At 45.9% G+C, this 20290-nt stretch overlaps 1 protein-coding gene across 4 annotated transcripts in view; it reads right to left on the bottom strand.

Annotated features, from left to right (window-relative positions):
• Positions 1–20290, bottom strand: part of MYO1C (myosin IC) — a 141654-nt gene that overhangs the window by 75843 nt on the left and 45521 nt on the right. For 3 of the 4 annotated variants that reach the window (XM_083172177.1, XM_083172179.1, XM_083172176.1), the window contains exon 2: positions 1038–1193. In XM_083172177.1, coding sequence (XP_083028303.1) covers positions 1038–1193 — 156 coding nt within the window. Of the gene's footprint in view, positions 1–1037; positions 1194–12824; positions 13223–20290 lie in introns of those variants that run through there. The other variant, XM_083172178.1, reaches the window with a different exon arrangement.

The following is a 20290-nucleotide window of genomic DNA, read 5'->3' as shown; positions in this document are numbered from 1 at the left end:
GAGCTCTCCGGCCAATCAGCGAGCGGCCGGTCATTTGACAAGTATTTTAAAAATATAATAGCCGCCACTGCGCTGCCCGTCCCCGCTGCTGCTATGTGTAAGTACACTGCCCGGCCAGGTCAGCAGCGCTCACCGCACCCGCCCCCCGCCCCCACCACCGCCCGGCCAGGTCAGTCAGCAGCACTCGCCGGTGCTCAGGGACCCGCTGCCCCGGTGTCTGCATGCATATGCCTGTCAGGTGGCAGGCATATGCATACAGGGAGGTCGGACGTGATCGTATGTACAGACCGTCCGACCTCCCTGATCCGGTCCGATGCGCACGGGACCGCGCATCGGATCGGATCAGATATCACACACCTACGATTTTGGGCCGATTTCACCCGATTATCGGCACAAAGTGCCGAAATCGGATGAAATCGTCCCAAAATCGCATAGTGTATGGGGGCCTTTAGTTGTATTCTGAAGGGAAAGGGGAGCCAGTGTAGGGATTGTAAGAGAGGGGAGGTGGACATAGTACGTTTGGAGAGGAAGATGAGTTTGGAAGCAGCATTGAGGATAGATTGGAGAGATATTTTATAGGAAGAAGGCCAGAAAGGAGGAGATTACGGTAGTCCAATCTGGAGATGACTAGCTTTGTAGCATCCTGGGTGAGAAAGGGTTTGATCCTGGAAATATTTTTGTGTTTTCTAGAAATTCTTATATTCTTGGTCCTTCATATTCAGTGCCATAATTCTTTCTACAACTCGGACAATGCCTACCACAAACTGTTGTGTATAAAAAGAGATTTAACATTCAAACGCATGTTTTAGTTTATTATATTTTATTGCAACTTTATTAAAAATGAAGGTGAGTTTCCAGTACAGTTTCACCCTCTCCTTAATATTATGTAACCATCAGTCCCTAATGCCTGCTTTCGTTTGGGTGTCACTGTGCAATTTATAAACATCACTATATTCATGGCCTTAATTAAAATAGGGGAAAATGGCATGTTCCCATGCGTGCCCAAAACACAGCTTTAAATGAAACAATTAACTTACATAAATAAGATTTTCTTTGAACCGTTTCCGCAGGTTTTCTATGAATGCGGCTTCGCTGGTATAGTTCTCCAGCAGGACAAAGTCCTGGACACCCACCCGATCTCGGGCTGTTAAGGCACTCTCCATGGTTATCCGGATCCCGTCGACAGCTGGAGCCTAAGAAAGAAAGACACACGAGTAAAAGGTTAGAGGTTGCAACTATGGTCAGTGAGACAGTGGCTATAGAGAGCAAACAAACCGAATTAGACAAGGAGTTAATTCTTAAGCACCACAACAATTCACTCTAAAGATTATAGAGGCAGATTGTCAAACCGCAGAGAGAGTGATAAAGTACCAGCAACAGGAAACTAATACCCCTTTCACACCAGCCTTAATTCCCGGGTTGAGTCCGGGAACAACCCGGGACTAGCTCTGGTGTGAAAGGTTCCAGGGACAAATTCCAGGGTTAATTTGCCGGCAATTCAACCCTGCTAGGTAGCAGGGTTGCTCCTGGGTCCTTCCAGGGTTACTGGCTGGTGTGAAAGGTGCAGGGACATGTCCCTGCTTCCCATGTTGCCTCTGCTAGTGCTGATTTGCTAACAGGGCAACTTCCTGTTGTGGTGGACACTCACAGACACGCCCAGAGACAGCATACAAGGTGCAGGGAGACAGTGTGCATGTTCTGTGGCACCACAGACCCCAGAAGTTCATTTTAACCCCTGAAAGCCTGTAATGTGTGCCATGTCTTGGACAAATGAGGAGGTGAGAGAGCTATTAATCATTAGAGGGGAAGATGCTTTCATATGCCTTTTAATTTGCTTTATACAAGTAAACAAAGGCTGAAACACTACAAATGTTTTGTGTCTTAATTCTTAATAATCAATAATCTAATGTGAGCCTAAAAAAGGCCATTTTCAATGCTATTCTCATAGAAATGCAGGGTCATCCCGGGTTCAGTGTGAAAGGTGCCGACCCGGGTTGTCCCTGCTTCAAAAGCATGTGTGAATGGGTCCCATTCCGGGAATGTCCCTGCTTGTCCCGGGAATGTAATTCCTGGGTTTGCCATTGCATTTCTGGTGTGAAAGGGGTATTACTTAAATTTTTTACAGGAAGTGTTTGAAAAAAAGCTAGCGGCTGATTGTTTTGTATGTTATAGATTTCTACGCTTTTACACTCCCCCCCCCCCCCCCACGCTGAGAAAAATAAAATCTGAAAAAGCATTTCTATATATCTCTATACCTAAGACCATATTAATCCTTTAAATGTTTAAGAGACTGAGCAATGTAATAATATAAAAAAAAACAGTAGTTGCGCCATACTTGTCCACACTGAATAATCAGCTTTAGTAGTTGTTTAGAAGGACACACCCACATATGTGGAGTCATCGTCTGAGCTGATAAGAACACTGTTGTTTCCTCTGAACATGATCATAATTTAGTCACATGCATCAGACACATACTGCATATGCATAACACTATTTTCATACATGCGTCACACACAAATTGTGATCCCCTGCACAGCTTAATGTATTTTTTGTTTATGTGTACAGCAACATAACTGCATGAAAACGCTAAGCCCGCTCATGTGATCTTTTCATGGGAAAACACAAGTAAGACGTCATAGTACAATGACTGCTGTTTATTTCAGAATAACCAATCATTTCAGCAACAAGTTATGCTCCTGCAGCCACTACAAAGCCACCCAAATTTATATGAAAAGACTAAAAAAATTAAAAAAACCACAATGACAAAGATTAGACTAGATAACATGATGGCCCTTATCTGGTGGAGAAGTTGCAGGATTAAACTCTACCACGGAACTCATTATGAAAAGGAGGAAATTGGCAACACAAGTTTACCAACAAGCACAATGTACTCTGCCCAGCAAGCTTCACTAGAACAGTAGTTTAATATAGTGTTCATTCTAGCACCCGCCATCTTTGAAAACCCATGCAGTTCCTCTTCCCTGCCTGGAGTGTCGCTGTCTGTTGTGGTGTTCCTAGCACAGTGTGGTCTGCATATCAGTACCGATATGCAAACCAGACCTGTGCTAAAAGCACCACAGCAGACAGCGACACCCCAGGCAGGGAAGAGGAACTGCATGGGTTTTCAAAGATGGCGGGTGCTAGAATGAACACTATTAAAATAAGATGGCAAGATATGGAATGTAAGTAATGTTAATTCATCCAGCACACCAGAAGCGGAGCTCAGTAAATGTGATCACTGAACTGTCCTTGGTGGCTCATTTATAAAAAAAAAAAAAAACACCCGTTAACGCAAGTCTAGGGGGGTATGCAATGTGTGTCGACCTCCCGCAGCCATCTCCCGACGGGGGAGATGGCTGCGAGGCCCTATTCAATGCTGTCTTCCCCGACAGCATTGAACAAGGGTTCTTCGCAGAACGAACCCGATATCACAAGCTGTCGGGCTCGTTCTGCCGAGAAAAGCCGGAAATAGGTGAGCTCCCGGCCGGAGCTTGTCTATTTCCGTCCTCAACTCGCGGCCACGCCCCCTTCTCGTCGCTCGGCGGAGGGACATTGAATCCCGACCGCCGAGCTCAAGTGGAGCAAAGTGAGAACGGGACAGGGGCACGGCTGTCAAGCTTGCTCGACAGCCGTACCCCTGACATTGAATACCCCCCTAGATCTCTGGAGCTCATAGCCAATGCATGCAAACTATACCATAGATCAGACATGGCCAACCTTTGGCCCTCCAGCTGTAGTAAAACTACACATCCCAGCATGCCTTGCCATAGGTTTAGCATTCCCCAATAGCAAAACTGTGGCAAGGCATGATGAGACTTGTAGGGCCGCAGGTTGGAAATGCCTGCCATAGATGGTAAGCTTGCGAGCAGGGCCCTCCTACCTCTATATCGGTCTGCTACTACCCAGTTTGTTTTATCACGGATTCCAACTGTAAAGCCGAACAGAATATGCTGTTCTATATAAGAAACTATAAATGAATATACAGTATATACCAGTCTAATGATGCACTAAGAATTGTGCATAAGGAGAAGTGTGTACACTCTGCAGCCTTTCAAGCAGCACGTTCAGCACTTCAAAGTGACAGTACAATGATGGAGAAAAAAGAGTGCACATAAAGATCCTTTTTGCTTACATTATCCTTTGGAATCTGCATCACAGACTGTTTGGAGGGCTCTGAGAAAGTGTTACAGTACATGCTGTCATAGTAACATCCTTGCATTTTAGGCTTGTTCAAAATAAACAGGTCTGTACTCCAGTGTGAGATCACCACCAGAAGGAGTTTCCCTTAAAAGTATATAAATATACAGAAGAGATGGGACTTGCAAGAACAACAATCTTACAAGGCTGTTAACTGCAGCAATAGCAGCCACAGAACACACAGAAGGTGGAGAACTGATACCCCAGGGAGTACATTGAATTACAAAAAATCCTAACAGACCATCCATTCAATGCTGCACATTGTGACTTTCCCTAGGCCGCCACTGCTGTGAAAAGGCTTATCATTTGGCTGCTTAAGGTGATAGACCATAGCATCTAATATATAAACACTGGTTGTAATGTACTATGCAAATCAAACGGAAAGAGACCATATTTACTTTTATAGCAGAACCAAAATTTGCATAGTCAATTTTGCTACCTCAAAAAAATGCTGCACACATACTGTATATTTGTATGCAGGGCTATTTTTCAGCAGGCTCCAGCAGAAACTGAGGCCCTTATTCTAGTTCACTCTTTCTGACAAAATATTTGTTAGATGGACAAAACCATGTGCACTGCAGGTGAGGCAGGTGTAAAACCCCACCCAAATCTAATTATCTCTGCACAGGTAAAACCTGCCTCACCTGCAGTGCACATGGTTTTGTCCATCTAATGCTGTGTACACACGGGGGCGATAGGGGCTGAAATCGCTGGGAATATGGTCGCTGAACGACCATATTGCCAGTGATTGGAGTGTGCACCAGCGATAAATCGCCGGGTGCGCGCTCCCGTTTTCAGCCCCTGAATGGTCGCTGGTCGGAGGAACATGCTCCTCCGACCAGCGACATCCCCTGCCTCTTCACCCAGCAGTGTTTAAATTTTCATCTGCGACCATCTCTGGTCGCAGATGAAAACGGGACATGGGGCAATATTAGTGTTCCCGCTAGGCTGTTTTAGGCAGCGCCCCGCTAAAACAGCGAAGCCCGGCGCCGCAGTATATAGCGGTGCCCTTCGGTGCGGCCAGGCCCGCCCCTTCCAATGACGATGCCGGCCCCGCCCATTTTCTTGACGACGATGGCCGGGCCCGCCCATTTTCGTCACAACGCGGCCCGGGCACGCCCCTTTTGTGACGTCGGCGGCCCGGGACCGCCCAGAACAGTGACGTCGGCGGTCCCGGTCCGCCCCCTTGACGATGCCCCCGTGCAGCGGCGCCCTGCCTGCCCCGGTTCCTAGAAGGAACACTACAATATGATTGCTGAGCAATATATTGCCAGCGATCATATTGCCCCGTGTGTACGCACCTTAAGAAATATTTTGTCAGAAAGAGTGAACTAGAATAAGGGCCTCAGTTCCTGCTGGAACCTACTGAATAGCCCTGTTTGTATAGACATATTGCTTTGTTGGTTGAGGAAGTACCTGCAATGTCACAGTGTTCACTGCAGATAGCATTAGGGTCTAGGATACTTTATGGCTGTCTTTTTTTATTTTTTTATTCTACCAGCCATTATCAAAACAACGAGATGTTGTTCTAGCCACTGTGGTGGTTTCGCAGTGAGGACAATCATATTATGCCCATTAACAGGTCATAAATGACCCAACATTCCCTTCTGAAATTAAACTATTCTTTCCAAAATCAGCACAAAATAAATTCACAACATGTTTTACGTTGTTCAGGACCCCTCAGAAATGATTGAGAATCTGATTCTCTAGTCTCCTTGTGCCTCAAATACAACTCAAGTGACCACTTACTGCAATCTGTTTTATTCCAGATCTTGCTGATTGAGTAGTACATGTAAAAAAATGAGTTCACTCATGCGCACGGAAAGGGCCAGAGGGAGAGCAATCCAGGCTTACTACCCTTAGGAAGGAGATGAGCTTTTGGGAAGTAGTATCATCTATAAAAAGGCATCAGTTCCCACAGTGAAAGCTTTTAGTTTTAGTTATAGTAGCTATATATATGAATTTCTTCTTCAGGTAAGTCATGTTAGCAGAAGATTTCAGTCAAATGACTTAGGTTACCTACACACTGTAGTGTTTTTTCTAGCACCTTGCATCTTTCGAAACCCATGCAGTTCTCTTTGCTGCCTGGGGTGTCGCTGTCTGCTGTGGTGTCCTTATCACATTGTGGCTGTATCTCAATACAGACTGTACTGGAAGCACCACAACAGACAGCAACACCCCAGGCAGGAAGGAGGAGTTGCACGGTCTTTGAAAGGTGCAGGGTGGTAGAGCCTGGGATACATACAGACATGACGAATGGCCTTCTACACACATAAATCTGCTAAAGAATTCAATGAATAAAGCTTGATGAAACATTGTACCGTCTATGCTACTGTTTCCAATGTGTAAAGGTGCGTACACACTAGACCACAGGGTCTCAAACTCATTCCCCAGGACCCCACACGGTGCATGTTTTGCAGGTCTCCTCACAGACTCACAAATGAAATAATTAGCTCCACCTGTGGCTCTTTTAAAATGTTTCAATGAGTAATGAATGCACCTGTGCACCTGTCGGGTGACCTGGAATATGTGAACTGTGTGGGGTCCTGAGGACCGAGTTTGAGAACCCCTGCCCTAGACTATTTGCTCCATGAGCGATATCATCAACGACATCGCCTTGAAGTCCAGGCAAATTATATAGTGCACGTCCATTATCATACGGTGACATCATCAGGCCCCCGCACCCTACATGCAGTCGTTGACTATATAGTTAAATTGAGCTGCATGCAAAGACAATGACCGGGAGGGGGTTGTTGATTACTCATAGCATACACATTTGGCGATATTTTAAATGATATAGTCCAGAATTGCCAAATCTTTTTATATTGTTTAACAAATCTCCGAGCGTACGCACCATAAGACTTATTGAAGATTATTTCATTAACATTAACATATAGCAATTCAATTGAAGAGACCGCTTCATGCAAAATTCCTGATATAGTATCATTGTTGTGCGTATCCAAGTCTGTATGACTAAACTGTATGAATATATAGCAGAATCTGTGTGTAGGTGGATGGAAATAAATGAACGCATAACATATATATGATTCTAATATCCATATGAAAGATTTCTACTGTTGCTGTCTAAATGACATATACTGGCAGATTCTTAAGCTGGTGTACACACCTACAGATTTATCTGTCCAATCTGTCTAGTGGGAACAAAAATCTGGCAATGTGACAAAAAATAAATAAATGGTTATTCGCTTATTCCATAAGCACTATAAACATGCCCTTTTACAGATGGTGTTCATCTGAACCAATACAATAAGAGTGTAGTATATTGAATTATCAGTGTTCGAGGAGAACTTGCTGCTCTGATATTTGTTCGCATGCAAGGAAATAATCTATGGTCAGACATCATGCTTGGTCATTCACATAAACCATACTATAGCCTTTAACTTTGGTTGCCGCAATTATTTTCACACCATTTTACCAGTATAAACCGAATCCCTACATTTGATAAAAGACACTAAGTAAATTCTAATAAAAAGACGGGAACGTGAATAAATGAACTCTAACTTATCAACATTTAGCCAATTTTTTATAAGAAACTAAAAAAGTGCAAAAAACTATTATTTCTGAAAGGTGCTTTATCCAAGCAGGTACTAAGACAGCTTCTGTTCCCCTTGCTGGGAAATAGATGGCTGTTGCGCTGTATGTGTGGTGATTTAAACATTCTATTCCCTGTTTGCCAAGTCTCAGGAGTAGCAGGTGTTGAACATACTGACTGTATTTTCAAGACCCTTGTCAATTACACCGTACAGGTAATGTAAGAGCTGTGTGGAAACCAACATTTAAAAGAAAAATGCCAGAAAGAGGCAATCCTTGCTGCTACCCAAAAATCTAACTCAAAACACTGGCAAAGGACTTGCTGCAAAATAAAACATTGGGTTCCATTTTCATAATTAAATAGGACTTGGATGAGAATATAGGACTAAATCTCAATCCCAGAGGCGCCTGAGGCTGGAAACCACAGAAATAAGCTTTTACCTCAGGTTCCACCGTGACAATCACTTCTATCTTGGTCACAGATGAGGAACCTGCCGTTTCATTCTCATCTTCGGAGGCAGGTGAAGAGGACAAGTCTTCATGCTGAGACAGATGGTAACCTTTGGGAATCAAGGAAGCTCGTTTTTCCTGCACTAGTGACCAAAATCCTTTGGCATCCATGCTGAAACAATGAATTCCTCTCTATCTCTGTGCCTTATGTCACCTTTAACAGGGCAAAGAGAGCAACACTTCCAAAAAGGTACTTATGTCATTCCCATAAGACCGTTACACCTGACAAGAGAGATGATCTCAATCCCTTAGGACACCAGAGCTCCAGGGCTCTTTCATCAGAGAACAGAAGCCCTGCCCTTTTTTATCTGGCTTTCAGAATCTGTTCATTTCTGGGACTTCAACATTGTATTACATGGACAATTCTCTAGAAGTTACAAATTTGCTGGAATTCACCTGTTATACTGGCTTTTAAACTGGTGCATCAAGTCGGTTTATTGCCAGGGCCAACGTGTTTTGCAGCTCCGTTGAAAAGGGTCCCCTAAAATATAACCTAAGTCCGATGCCCCAGTATTTTAACCCAGGTAGCAATTAGGAGTGGACCCAAGAAGGCCCCACGTAAAAGGGCAATGCAAAAGGGTAACCGGGTTCTCACATTACAAGTCCATGGGGAACCAGCTCACTGCACTTGGAGATGTCCTAGCCAAGCGCTACAAGAGGCAAGCACTGACAATAACCAAGTTCAAGCCTACGGTGTAAAAGGGGGTATAACAGATTAGAGCATGTGGTGTAAATGGGGGTTTCAAACCACTGTGACACAGCTTGAAACCTGCTTTGTGGTCCGGCTGGACTTGGGTTGTCAGAATAAAAAGGGGTAGAAGTAACAGCGCCAATTTACACTTTTAGTCATGTCAAGTTACATGGGAATACCATGTTTCTTATACCCCTTTTACACGAACACTTCGACCCCGGATAGTGCCAGGTCACATCCTGTGTAAAAAAAAAAAAGAGAACCAGCTCATCGGCTCTTGAAGAGGATGCCTTGTCAAAGCACTGGCAGAGGGAGGCCTCAGCAATAACCTGGGTCCAACCTATGGTTCAAAAACAGGGTTTCACATCGCTGTGACATGAGAAGAATATGGGTTGGCAGTTTAAAAGGGGTATAAGTATACCCAAAAGAGCCTTATGTTAGTATCTGGAATACATAGGCCTACTGTTATTTTTCAATAGCACTACCTAGAAGAAGCAGGTATTCTAAAAAATAAAATACTATTGTCCTCAACAATCCAGTCCAATCCAACAGTCCAGGGCCAAAGACTGAACAAAACTCCTTTTATATAGGAGATGGAATAAACCAGACAGCCTCTCTTAAGCAAAGATTACTGGGCAACCTGAATGCAGATCTAACAGAAGTCGCACCACAGTCTGTCAGTATAATGCACTGGAAGTCTGGCATTCTCACAACGTATATAGACGTAGGGTCAAGGGAAAGCATCACCTGACAGGTGGTGTTATAATTGGCCGGTCGAAATATGGTTGATCAAATACATCAAAAGATCAAATGAAAGCAGGCGTGTAGTGAATGGGCATTGCTGGTAATAAACATAGGCTTCACATTGCCATGAGCTTTAGGATTAAGACTAGCATCCATGCTGTAAAAATGAACCCTGGTAAATCCTGACAAAGCTTTCACTGTAGCCCATGACTGGTAAGAATTTTCAGTAAGTGCTAAATTAGGAGTAGCACCTCACAGCCATCCAATCATTAGGGGTAGTACCTCACAGCCCTTACAATCATTAGGGGTAGAACCTCACAGCCCTCCAATCATTAGGGGGTAGAACCTCACAGCCCTCCAATCATTAGGGGTAGCACCTCACAGCCCTCCAATCATTAGGGGTAGCACCTCACAGCCATCCAATCATTAGGAGTAAGCACCTCACAGCCCTCCAATCATTAGGGGTAGCACCTCACAGCCCTCCAATCATTAGGAGTGGCAGCTCACAGCCATCCAATCATTAGGAGTGGCACCTCACAGTCCTCCAATCATTAGGAGTGGCACCGCACAGTCATATAAGCATTAGGAGTGGCACCTCACAGCCATCCAATCATTAGGAGTGGCACCTCACAGCCATTCAATCATTAGGAGTGGCACCTCACAGCCATCCAATCATTAGGAGTGGCACCTCACAGCCACCCAATCATTAGGAGTGGCACCTCACAGCCATCCAATCATTAGGAGTGGCACCTCACAGCCATCCAATCATTAGGAGTGGCACCTCACAGCCATCCAATCATTAGGAGTGGTACCTCACAGCCCTTCAATCATTAGGAGTGGCACCTCACAGCCCTTTAATCATTAGGAGTGGCACCTCACAGCCATCCAATCATTAGGAGTAGCACCTCACAGCCATCCAATCATTAGGAGTAGCACCTCACAGCCATCCAATCATTAGGAGTAGCACCTCACAGTCCTCCAATAATTTGGGGTAGCACCTCACAGCCATCCAATCATTAGGAGTAGCACCTCACAGCCCTCCAATCATTAGGAGTAGCACCTCACAGCCCTCCAATCATTAGGAGTAGCAACTCACAGTCATCCAATCATTAGGAGTAGCACCTCACAGCCCTCCAATCATTAGGAGTGGCACCTCACAGCCCTCCAATCATTAGGAGTGGCACCTCACAGCCCTCCAATCATTAGGAGTGGCACCTCACAGCCCTCCAATCATTAGGAGTGGCACCTCACAGCCATCTAATAATTAGGAGTAGCACCTCACAGCCACCCAATCATTTGGGGTAGCACCTCAAAGCCCTCCAATCATTAGGGGTAGCACCTCACAGCCATGCAATCATTTGGGGTAGCACCTCACAGCTCTCCAATCATTAGGGATAGCATCGCACAGCCATCCAAACATTAGGGGTAGCACCTCAGAGTAATGGTGGACAGGTGTGGATAAATATGGCCTTGGCAACAGGCTGTGATGTTTATTATGTAGCATATTCTGGCTACATAATGGCAGTGTGGCATATATACTCACTGATAGTGGTTGTGGGCATGGACAAAGTATGTGTATAGCATGGGAATTTTGTGTAAGATATTAGGTTGCATACAATTAACAGGTGAATTTAAAAATATTTTTTTTTTTATCCCATAACACAAATAAAACGTGGCCTGGTCGCCAAGTATAACCTATTTACCATAGCATACAAGTATTTACTTACACACTGCATAACATCTTCTTGCCAAACCACATGTACATTTTTATAAAGCCCAGGGTTGTGCTTTTTACAGTTGATACAAGGTGGTTTATTGTATGTGTAATCTGTTTTTCAAAAATGTTTTTATGCCAGCATCCTTATTTGAGGTGTTGCAGACACCTTGTTTTGATATATGTCAGGCTGACACAGCTGTTTACAAAATGAATCTACCAACACCAACTATACCAGATAAACAAATGGGGTACTTCTTGGGGATGGAGATAACGACTTGTCAATTAAGTCATTTGAACATCCGTATTCTCCTCTATATGTATCTTACAAGTTACAGACGTTCACATCTAAAACAAATCATGCAAGGCTACATATCTGAGAAGACACAAGCAGTTCTCCTTAGGTCACCTGACCCACAAAGCTTCCAAACCTCAGCCATGAAGCAGTATAAGATCCAGGCCAAAGACTGGTCACATAGCCAAATGTACCAGGTGGTATAACAATCAAATGTACCTTGTCCAAAAGCCACATACCAAATTACCCAGCAGCTTTAGCAGTACAGCTATTAGGTTTCAAGTAAGACTGACTAAATCCAGGAAAACAACATTTTAGCATTATTTTAACAAAGTAGCAGCCTACACACCAGTTAATGAACTTCCATTTGATATTATAGTCCAGAAAAGTGCCAAAATGATCACAGCTCATGTGAAATAGATCAGACTCTAATATTTGAAATCCCATAGAGACATCGAGGGAATGGCACAAAGGTTAGTCCAGGAAGTTTAAAAAAAAACATTGTCCCTGTGACAGAGGCGGCTAAGGGGCAGAGGATGAAATAAAAGCAGATAAAGATGTGCAGACATCTATAAAAGCGGAAAAAGATCATTAAGCCCGCTGACCAAAATAATAGGAACAAGTCCAAAGGCACTAAAAAGGAAAGTACCAATGAGGACTCAAAAGAAACAGGAATGGAGAGGAAACATGTAAAACACCCACACATAGCAGTACACATAACAACACACTGGATGGATCAGAGAACAGCAACAGGCAGACTTTAGAACAACATAGTGAGTGATGACAAGATAACACACCATAGGAAGGAGTAGTTTCACAAGAGGTCATAGACATGTGTGAATATTAAATTATACACACACACACCTTTTTCTCTATGCCGTTTTGTTCCTACCACTGTTGCATGTGATCTTACATACTGTATATATAGGAACAGTGGCTTGCTGATCCAGGCTGAGTACAGGTCATGTACTAGTCACCTCACCACTGTTCCCTCTGACAGATATCAGAGCACATTTGCTTGCTTAGAATGTGGAGGGTCGCAACCATACATTCTTCTAAAATGACCATCCCAAACCACACCACCAGTACAACACTCCAATGACACCAGCTAATGAGCTCACCGCTGCTCTGTACTTCATCCCCACGGTCATATGGCACAGATGTAAAGTGAAAGACTTGGTGAACTACTGCACCCAGCAGCCTGTATCCAGGTAAACTTCCCCTTTGTCAAACCCTAAGAGACAGCATTAGCAAAACCAGAAGGGAAAAAAAAAAGTCCAGACTCATACAGCCAGGTAGAGGCGCATCCTGTGTTAATCCTGCTTCATGGGGAGTGGGGGGAATAGTTTAATGCATATCCACAGGAGGAAAAGGTCCAGTAAGGTCTGCCGACCTGCCTCAAGTTCACGTGAATATGAACCTAGCAGTAAGGAGAAGCATTACAGCCGATCTAGCTCGTTCCCACAGCAGAAAATCTGCTTTCAGACTGACTTCAGGCGTCACTGGCAGTGAAAGACAGGAATGAAATGAAGGAATAAAAAAAAAAAAAGGGCTGGGAAAGTTGGGCTGGAGCCCAAACCTAATAAACACACAAGTAAGGGGATTTGAAGCTTGTGATTGGCTGGCCCCACACTCCTCCAGTTCCTGCGTGTTGCTGCATATTTCTTTTTGCTGTAAATCGCCTGAACTAACCCACTTCCCAAAAGAATCCTTCAGGTGAAGAAGTCAGAGGGAAAGGAGCCAAAGTTGGTAACATTTGTTAGCATATTACAGAACCTTAGAGATGACTACATCCCCCCTGGGTCCTAACACTCATATCCAGATTATGGTGAATCAGAATCACATTTCACTAGAAATGAATATCACCTATGAATAACAATGTATATGTTATATGTTGATTCAGACTAATTAAAACTAGGAGAAAGCAATTGGACCATGGCTTGTATAACAAATCCGCTACCGGCACTTCCAATATTGCCACATTCTCATGTTCCGGCATTTCCTCACATACAAAGCACACTGTACAATATTATAACTGAGCATTCTACCACAGTAATCCCAGTTGTGAAAGTCTTTCCCTTTCTAAAGGCCCATACACACTTGAAGATTTTCATTTCAAAAGACTTTGCCAAAATCTGTGATCGATATATCTGTCACCAAAGTAGTGCGTACACACTGAGCTATATTCCCCAAAGAGCGAGAGATTTTCAGGAGGCGAAAGACTTTGCTGAAAATCTTTAATTATTAATGGGTTGGGTTTGAATTCCAAGGGTTCCATATATACATTGGTGGCAGTGGGCATATAAATATATGAACATTGGTGGACACAGTGATGGCGTTAATGGATACATTGCTGGCCTGCGCAATAACAAAATATACATTGGTGGGCAGTGTTAGCGCTAATGTATGCACTGCTGGCACAGACCAGCAATGTATACATTACCACCAACACTGCCCACCAATGTTTATATATTTATATGCCAAATGCCACCAATGTATATTTATTTAAATTCAAACTGCCCACCTATGTATTTATGTAAATGGAATTAGACGGGGCAAAACTCTCCTCTCCTCCCCCCGAGCGCGCGCCGGAGCAACTCAGCAGCCGTCACCACATCACCCGCCACCCCCATGGAGTGACGCGGCAGCCCTCACCTCATCACCCGCCGGCCTTCCCCCCCCCCCCCAGTGGAGCCATGCAGCGCCGACCGCATCACCTTCCAGCCCCTTCCCTCCCTAGGAGCGATGCGGCTGCGGCCGTGGCTGCATAATTGCCCTGTGGAGCATTTTCTGGTGCATTTAAATGAATATATTGGTGGCAGTGGGCAGAAAAATATAAACATTGGTTGCCAGGTGGGCAGGGCCAGCAGGGTGCACTGTGTTGCCGGGCAGGGAGCAGTGCTGTCTGCTCCTGTGTTGAGCAGGGCGGGGGTGGGGCTAGTCGCCGGGGAGCAGGAACAGCAGCAGCTGGAGAGAAGATGACTGGAGCTGCGGACCAGCTTGGTGAGTATGACAGGCGAGGGGGCGGGGGGGAAGGGGAAGGCAGCGGGGCGGTCCGCTGGACTGAAATTGGTTAATCTTTCAGCCCGGCAGGCATACACACATGGCGATGATGGATGAAAAACCATCCATCATCGCCACATCTGCTGGTAAAACCAGCAGAAGAACCACTTTCCTAGCGATGATGCGGGAGCGCGCATCATCGCTAGTTGGCAATCTGGGGGGCATACACACTGGGCGATTTTGACCGATTTTCTGCTGAAAATCTTCAAGTGTGTATGAGTCTTTACACATTGTACAACTCACTCTAGCACCCTGAACATTTCAAAATCTGAGTAGTTCCCCTCTCCTGCCTGGGGTGTCTTCTGTTGTGTCTTTATCACATTGAGTCCTGTTGGAGAAAGTGCGCTATATAAATGAAACTTACTTACATTGGGTCCTGTATATCAATACAGACCAGACTGTACTAGAAGCACCAAAGCAGACAGCGCCATCCCAGGCAGGAGAGAGGAACAACACGGCTTTTAAAATGTGCAGGGTGCTAGAGTGAACACTACAACAGTCATTGAGGGCATCACAGGGATATAGGCCCCACTTAAGAATAGGCTCGCTATTACATAGCACAAAATGTATTCACATGTATATTGCTCATGTGTACTTTATTTTTACTTTACAATTGAGTAAGAGGACACTGGAATTATATCGGGTTTTCAACAATACTCCATTTTCATATGAGGGTGTATGCATGCATGTATGATGCGAGATTTTGGTCCTATTTTATACAGATTATTTTGCACCTCATGACAGAATCATTTTATGGGGCAGATGTATGAACGGTCGTTATGGGGGAGAAGGGGTATTAGCGCACGTTATGTGCACTGATACCGCTTCTCCCCCATGTATGAAGCGGCTGGGATGCGGTAATGGACAGGGGCGCTATGCGCCCCTGTCCATATCGGCGCTGCTATCAAAATGATAGCAGGCCGAATGTATGAACGGTCAGCATCGCTGACCGTTCCGCACGAAGCCGGGTTTGGCTTCGCCAGCATCAGGCTGGCGAAGCCCTATCTAAACAGCAGGGACAGCGCTGTCCCTGCTGTTAGGTCTGGGCTGCGCTGGGGATCTCGCGTGAACAGCGAGATCCCGCGCATGCCCAGTGCTGCCGGCCGGGGGACAGGAGATAGCGCATCAGTATTAACTGATGCGCTATCTTCAGAAAGGGACATCGCCGAAGGAGGGAGTTAACGCTCCCCCGCTTCGGCAGACAAGATGTTAATACATCTTGTCGATGTCCCTTCCTGCTTCGCCTCGCTATTGAGGCGAAGCAGGAAGTATCATAGCGGCGCGATAAGCGCTGCTATGATACATCTGCCCCTATGTAACCTATGAAGGCTTTTCTCATATTTGTCTCTAGTGTCCAAGGCATTTTCTATTGACAGACTTCTATTACTATTGCAACTCCCAAGGGAGATTCTCACGAGTTGCGGTTATTTGGTCGACAGTCATTAGGTTGACGCCATTAGGTTGACATGGGTCTAGGTCGACATGGGTCAAAAGGTCATTAGTTCGACAGGTCATTAGTTTGACATGGAGTTTTTCACTGTTTTTTGAGCCATGTGCCGACAGGCGGTATTTCATGCCCTACCATCCACTAGGGCATGGTGGGAGAATAAAATAGTGTGCCGAGCGCAGCGAGGCACCGTGCCCAACGCATTGCGAGCGCAGTGAGCGATGCAGTGTACTTTAAACTGTGTCCATGTCGACTGGGTTGACATTCAGGTCAAAAAAACTGAAAAACCCCATGTCGACCTAGACATTGTCAAACTAATGACCTGTCAAATTAACGACCTGTCCAACTAATGACCTTTCGACCTATAACCAGGGCTTAAAGTGGTCCTGGAGAGGTGGTGGAACTCCTTTCCCCTAATAGCGACAACCCCCCCCCACACACACACACACTATGCAGAGCCTACACCAGTGCTAGTGCCCCTTATACACAAAATGTCCACAGTTGTGCTGCTTATACACATCTGTCTTTCTCATTCCAGCAGCTCACTGACCATGTCCCTGAACAGCTCCATGCCCTGTGCCCCTTCAGCAGCTTCACAACCTCTGAGTCCCTCCAGCCCCGCTCACCCTGTCTTCAGCATGGCTTAGTGGCTATTCTTCACTTCAGCGGCAGTGGTGGCATGACATCACATACGCCGTGCCAGAAGAAGCCGCCGCTGGGACAGGCTTTTCTGTTGGAATTACTGTTCAGAGTTGTGGTAGAGGTGGAACTCCGTTCCCCCTACCATTTAAGGTGGTGGAACGCAGTTCCACCCCATTACCCCTCAATGTAACCCCTGCCTATAACCTTGTCGACCTAGACCCATGTCGACCATCATGCTGTAGACCAAATGATCCCAACCCATTCTCACTGCATGTAAAAATGTGCACATACTGAAAAAGTTCTAATGGGGCCTACACACAATGGGAGCTTTGTGCTTAGCGATCTAGCATCGCTCTGCGCTGCACCAGCGATGTATGCTGAGCGATTTGTCACTGCCCGTGTTCTCTAGACAGAACACTGGCGATGACTAGATTTATACTGCATGCAGTATAAATCTAGTCAGATGATAGTGATGTGTGGAACCCCACATCGCCGTTGCGGGGGGCCCTGCACACAGAATGATTTGTGCTTAATTTCTATGTGATCTAGTCAAATAGAAATATCAAAAAAATCCCTGTGTGCAGGTCCCATAACAGTACTAATCTGATGCAATTTATTGTTGGACTCATTGGAGGACGTTTGAAACGTAAGTATCCCTAAACTACTAAGTAACAATTGTATGGCATGCTTTCCTCAGAGATTGTGCAAAGCGAGCTGTCCGAAGGCTTGACGGAGCCTCTACAAAATCAATACACTTTACCTTTTTTTGGCTGCTGCTTTGGAACTCCACATATAAAAATATCAAAAATGGAGAGGAAATCTAGTGGGTTATACTATAAGGTGTCATAGTAAAAGTTATATATTATTATTATTTATATCAATCATATACCTTTTGAGTGCCCCTAGCAGAGTCTTCTTTTCTTCTTCTGTAAAGTGTGTGATCTACATAACATTGGGTAGCTTTGGTAGATTGGGAAATCAGGGCACATTAGGCAATGTCACCCTACTGCAATCCTGTTCATCTTGGCCAGTATGTAAAAGTAGTGTTCATTCTAGCACCCGTCATCTTTGAAAACCCATGTAGTTTCTGTTTCCTGCCTGGGGTGTCGCTGTCTGCTGTGGTGTTTCTAGCACAGGTCTGGTTTGCAGATCAGTGCTGATATACAGACCACACTGTGGGTCAGATTTATTAAGCTTGGAGAAGAGATAAACTGGAGATAAAGCAGAGAAAAGTTAAAAGGAGATAAAGCACAGCCAATCAGCTGTGTTTGAAAAAGACAGTTGGGAGTTGATTGGCTGGTGCTTTATCTCCTTTTACCTTTTCTCCGCTTTATCTCCAGTTTATCTCTTCTCCAAGCTTAATAAATCTGCCCCTGAGTTAGAAGCACTACAGCAGACAGAGACACCCCAGGCAGGGAAGAGGAACTGCATGGGTTTTCAAAGATGGGTATCATATCTCCCAACAGTCCCGATTACAGCGGGACAGTCCCGATTATCAGGGCCTGTCCCGCTGTCCCTCCCGCGGCCGGTAGTGTCCCGCGGTGAGGGGGGGCTGTTGGGAGTCCCCCCTGTCGGCTGCTAAGCAGCGGGGAATAAACGCTGTGCGCATGCGCACAGCGTCTATTCCCGCAGCCAGGGAGCTGGGGGCATGGCTAGAGGCTCACAGAGCCTCTGGGTCATGCCCCCATAGCGGCAAAATGGGGGCGTGGCCTCGGGGAGAGACGCGAGTATAGGCCACGCCCCCGGAATTAGGCCACACCCCCGGAATTTTCGACGCGCCTACGGCGCGCAGCAACAGTTTCCCGGCTCAAGTGCTTCAAAAGTTGGGAGGTATGGGGTATGTATGTGGGAATCACTCGTACTGGTGGAAGCACTTGCAGAAACACTGGGGAGTAAGCATGGGCTAAGGCTATCTCCAATCCGGGTTCCGCCCTTTACATTCCACTGAAACTGCCCTGACCAAGGTCACTAACGATCTAAATCCAAAGGCCTCTTCTCTATCCTCATCCAGCTTGATCTGTCGGCTGCCTTTGACACTGTTGACCACCCTCTCCGGCTCAACACCATCTGCTCCTTTGGCATCACTGGCACGGTCTTCTTCTGGTTCACCTCATACCTCTCCGATCGCTCCTTCTCCGTCTCCACTCAGAGCTCCTCCTCTCCTACTACCCCCTCAGCCATTTGGTGTTCCCAAAGGGTCAGTCCTTGGCCCTCTCCTCTTCTCCCTCTACACCACCTCTCTGGGCACCCTCATCAGCTCCTACGGCTTCCATTACCGACTTTATGCTGATGATACCATAATCTATCCCCCCCTCCCCCATCACTCCTGTCCAAGGTCTCCGAATGCCTCACCGCCATCTCAGCCTGGATGACCCAACGCTTCCTGCAACTAAACATGGCTAAAACTGAACTTCTAATCTTCCATCCCCCGAACATCCCCTCTTCTCCCACTATCTCCATTAGCATTGGTGAAACCGAGATCACCTCCACTGTCCAAACGCGCTACCTCAGTGTCATCATTGACTCCTCCCTCTCTTTCACCCCCCACATTCGTGCTCTCTCACAGTCTTGCCGCTTTCACCTCCGTAACAACTTGCGCATCAGACCATTCCTCTCCACTGACGCGACCAAAATTCTCATTCACTCTCTTGTCATCTCCTGCCTTGACTACTGCAACATCCTTCTCTCAGGGCTACCTCTCGCCCGCCTCACCCCTCTCCAATCCATTCTTAATGCCGCTGGTATCTCTTCCTCTCTGGCCGCTCTACCTCCGCCGCCCCCTCTGTCTATCTCTTCACTGGCTCCCGACTCCTTTCAGAGTTCTCTTTAAACTCCTCACCACCACCACCTACAAGACTCTCTCCTCCTCCACCGCTCCTTACCTCTTTTCTTACTGATCTCTATCCACACTCCCTCCCGTCCTCTTCGCTCCGCCGCCGACCGCTGGCTGACCTCTCACCTAATCACCTCCTCCCACTCCCGTGTCCAAGACTTCTATCGTGCTGCCCCCCTGCACTGGAACAACCTCCCGCTACCCATCAGGCTTTCTGATTCCCTTACCTCCTTCAAGCGCTCCCTCAAAACCCACTTCTTCTGACTAGCCTTTGCCTCCTCCTCCTAACTTCTTTCGCTCCTCCTGTCTACCCTACCCCTCCATCCGTTCCTACTTATCCTATTGTTTTTTGTTCGTCCACCCACCTCCTTTAGTCTGTTAACTCTTATGAGTAGGGCCCTCCTTCCTCACGTACTCACCCTACCTCTTTACCTCAACAGCGCTCCTGCCCTGTTCTTCCCTTCCTCTACTTCATCTTCAGTCTCCTTGACAATTTCGAAACCTACTTCAGAATTGATGCTGATTTTAGTTCTACCAGCTATACCCCTATTAATGCTGTATTTTATCAACACAACCTGTACGTTACCTTGTAATTTGTTTTT

Source organism: Crinia signifera, chromosome 2 (genome assembly GCF_055691185.1).
Source record: "Crinia signifera chromosome 2, ASM5569118v1, whole genome shotgun sequence".
NCBI classification, from domain to species: Eukaryota; Metazoa; Chordata; class Amphibia; order Anura; family Myobatrachidae; genus Crinia; species Crinia signifera.
Note: the sequence above shows the minus strand (reverse complement) of the source record. Positions and strands in the feature narration are given on the sequence as shown.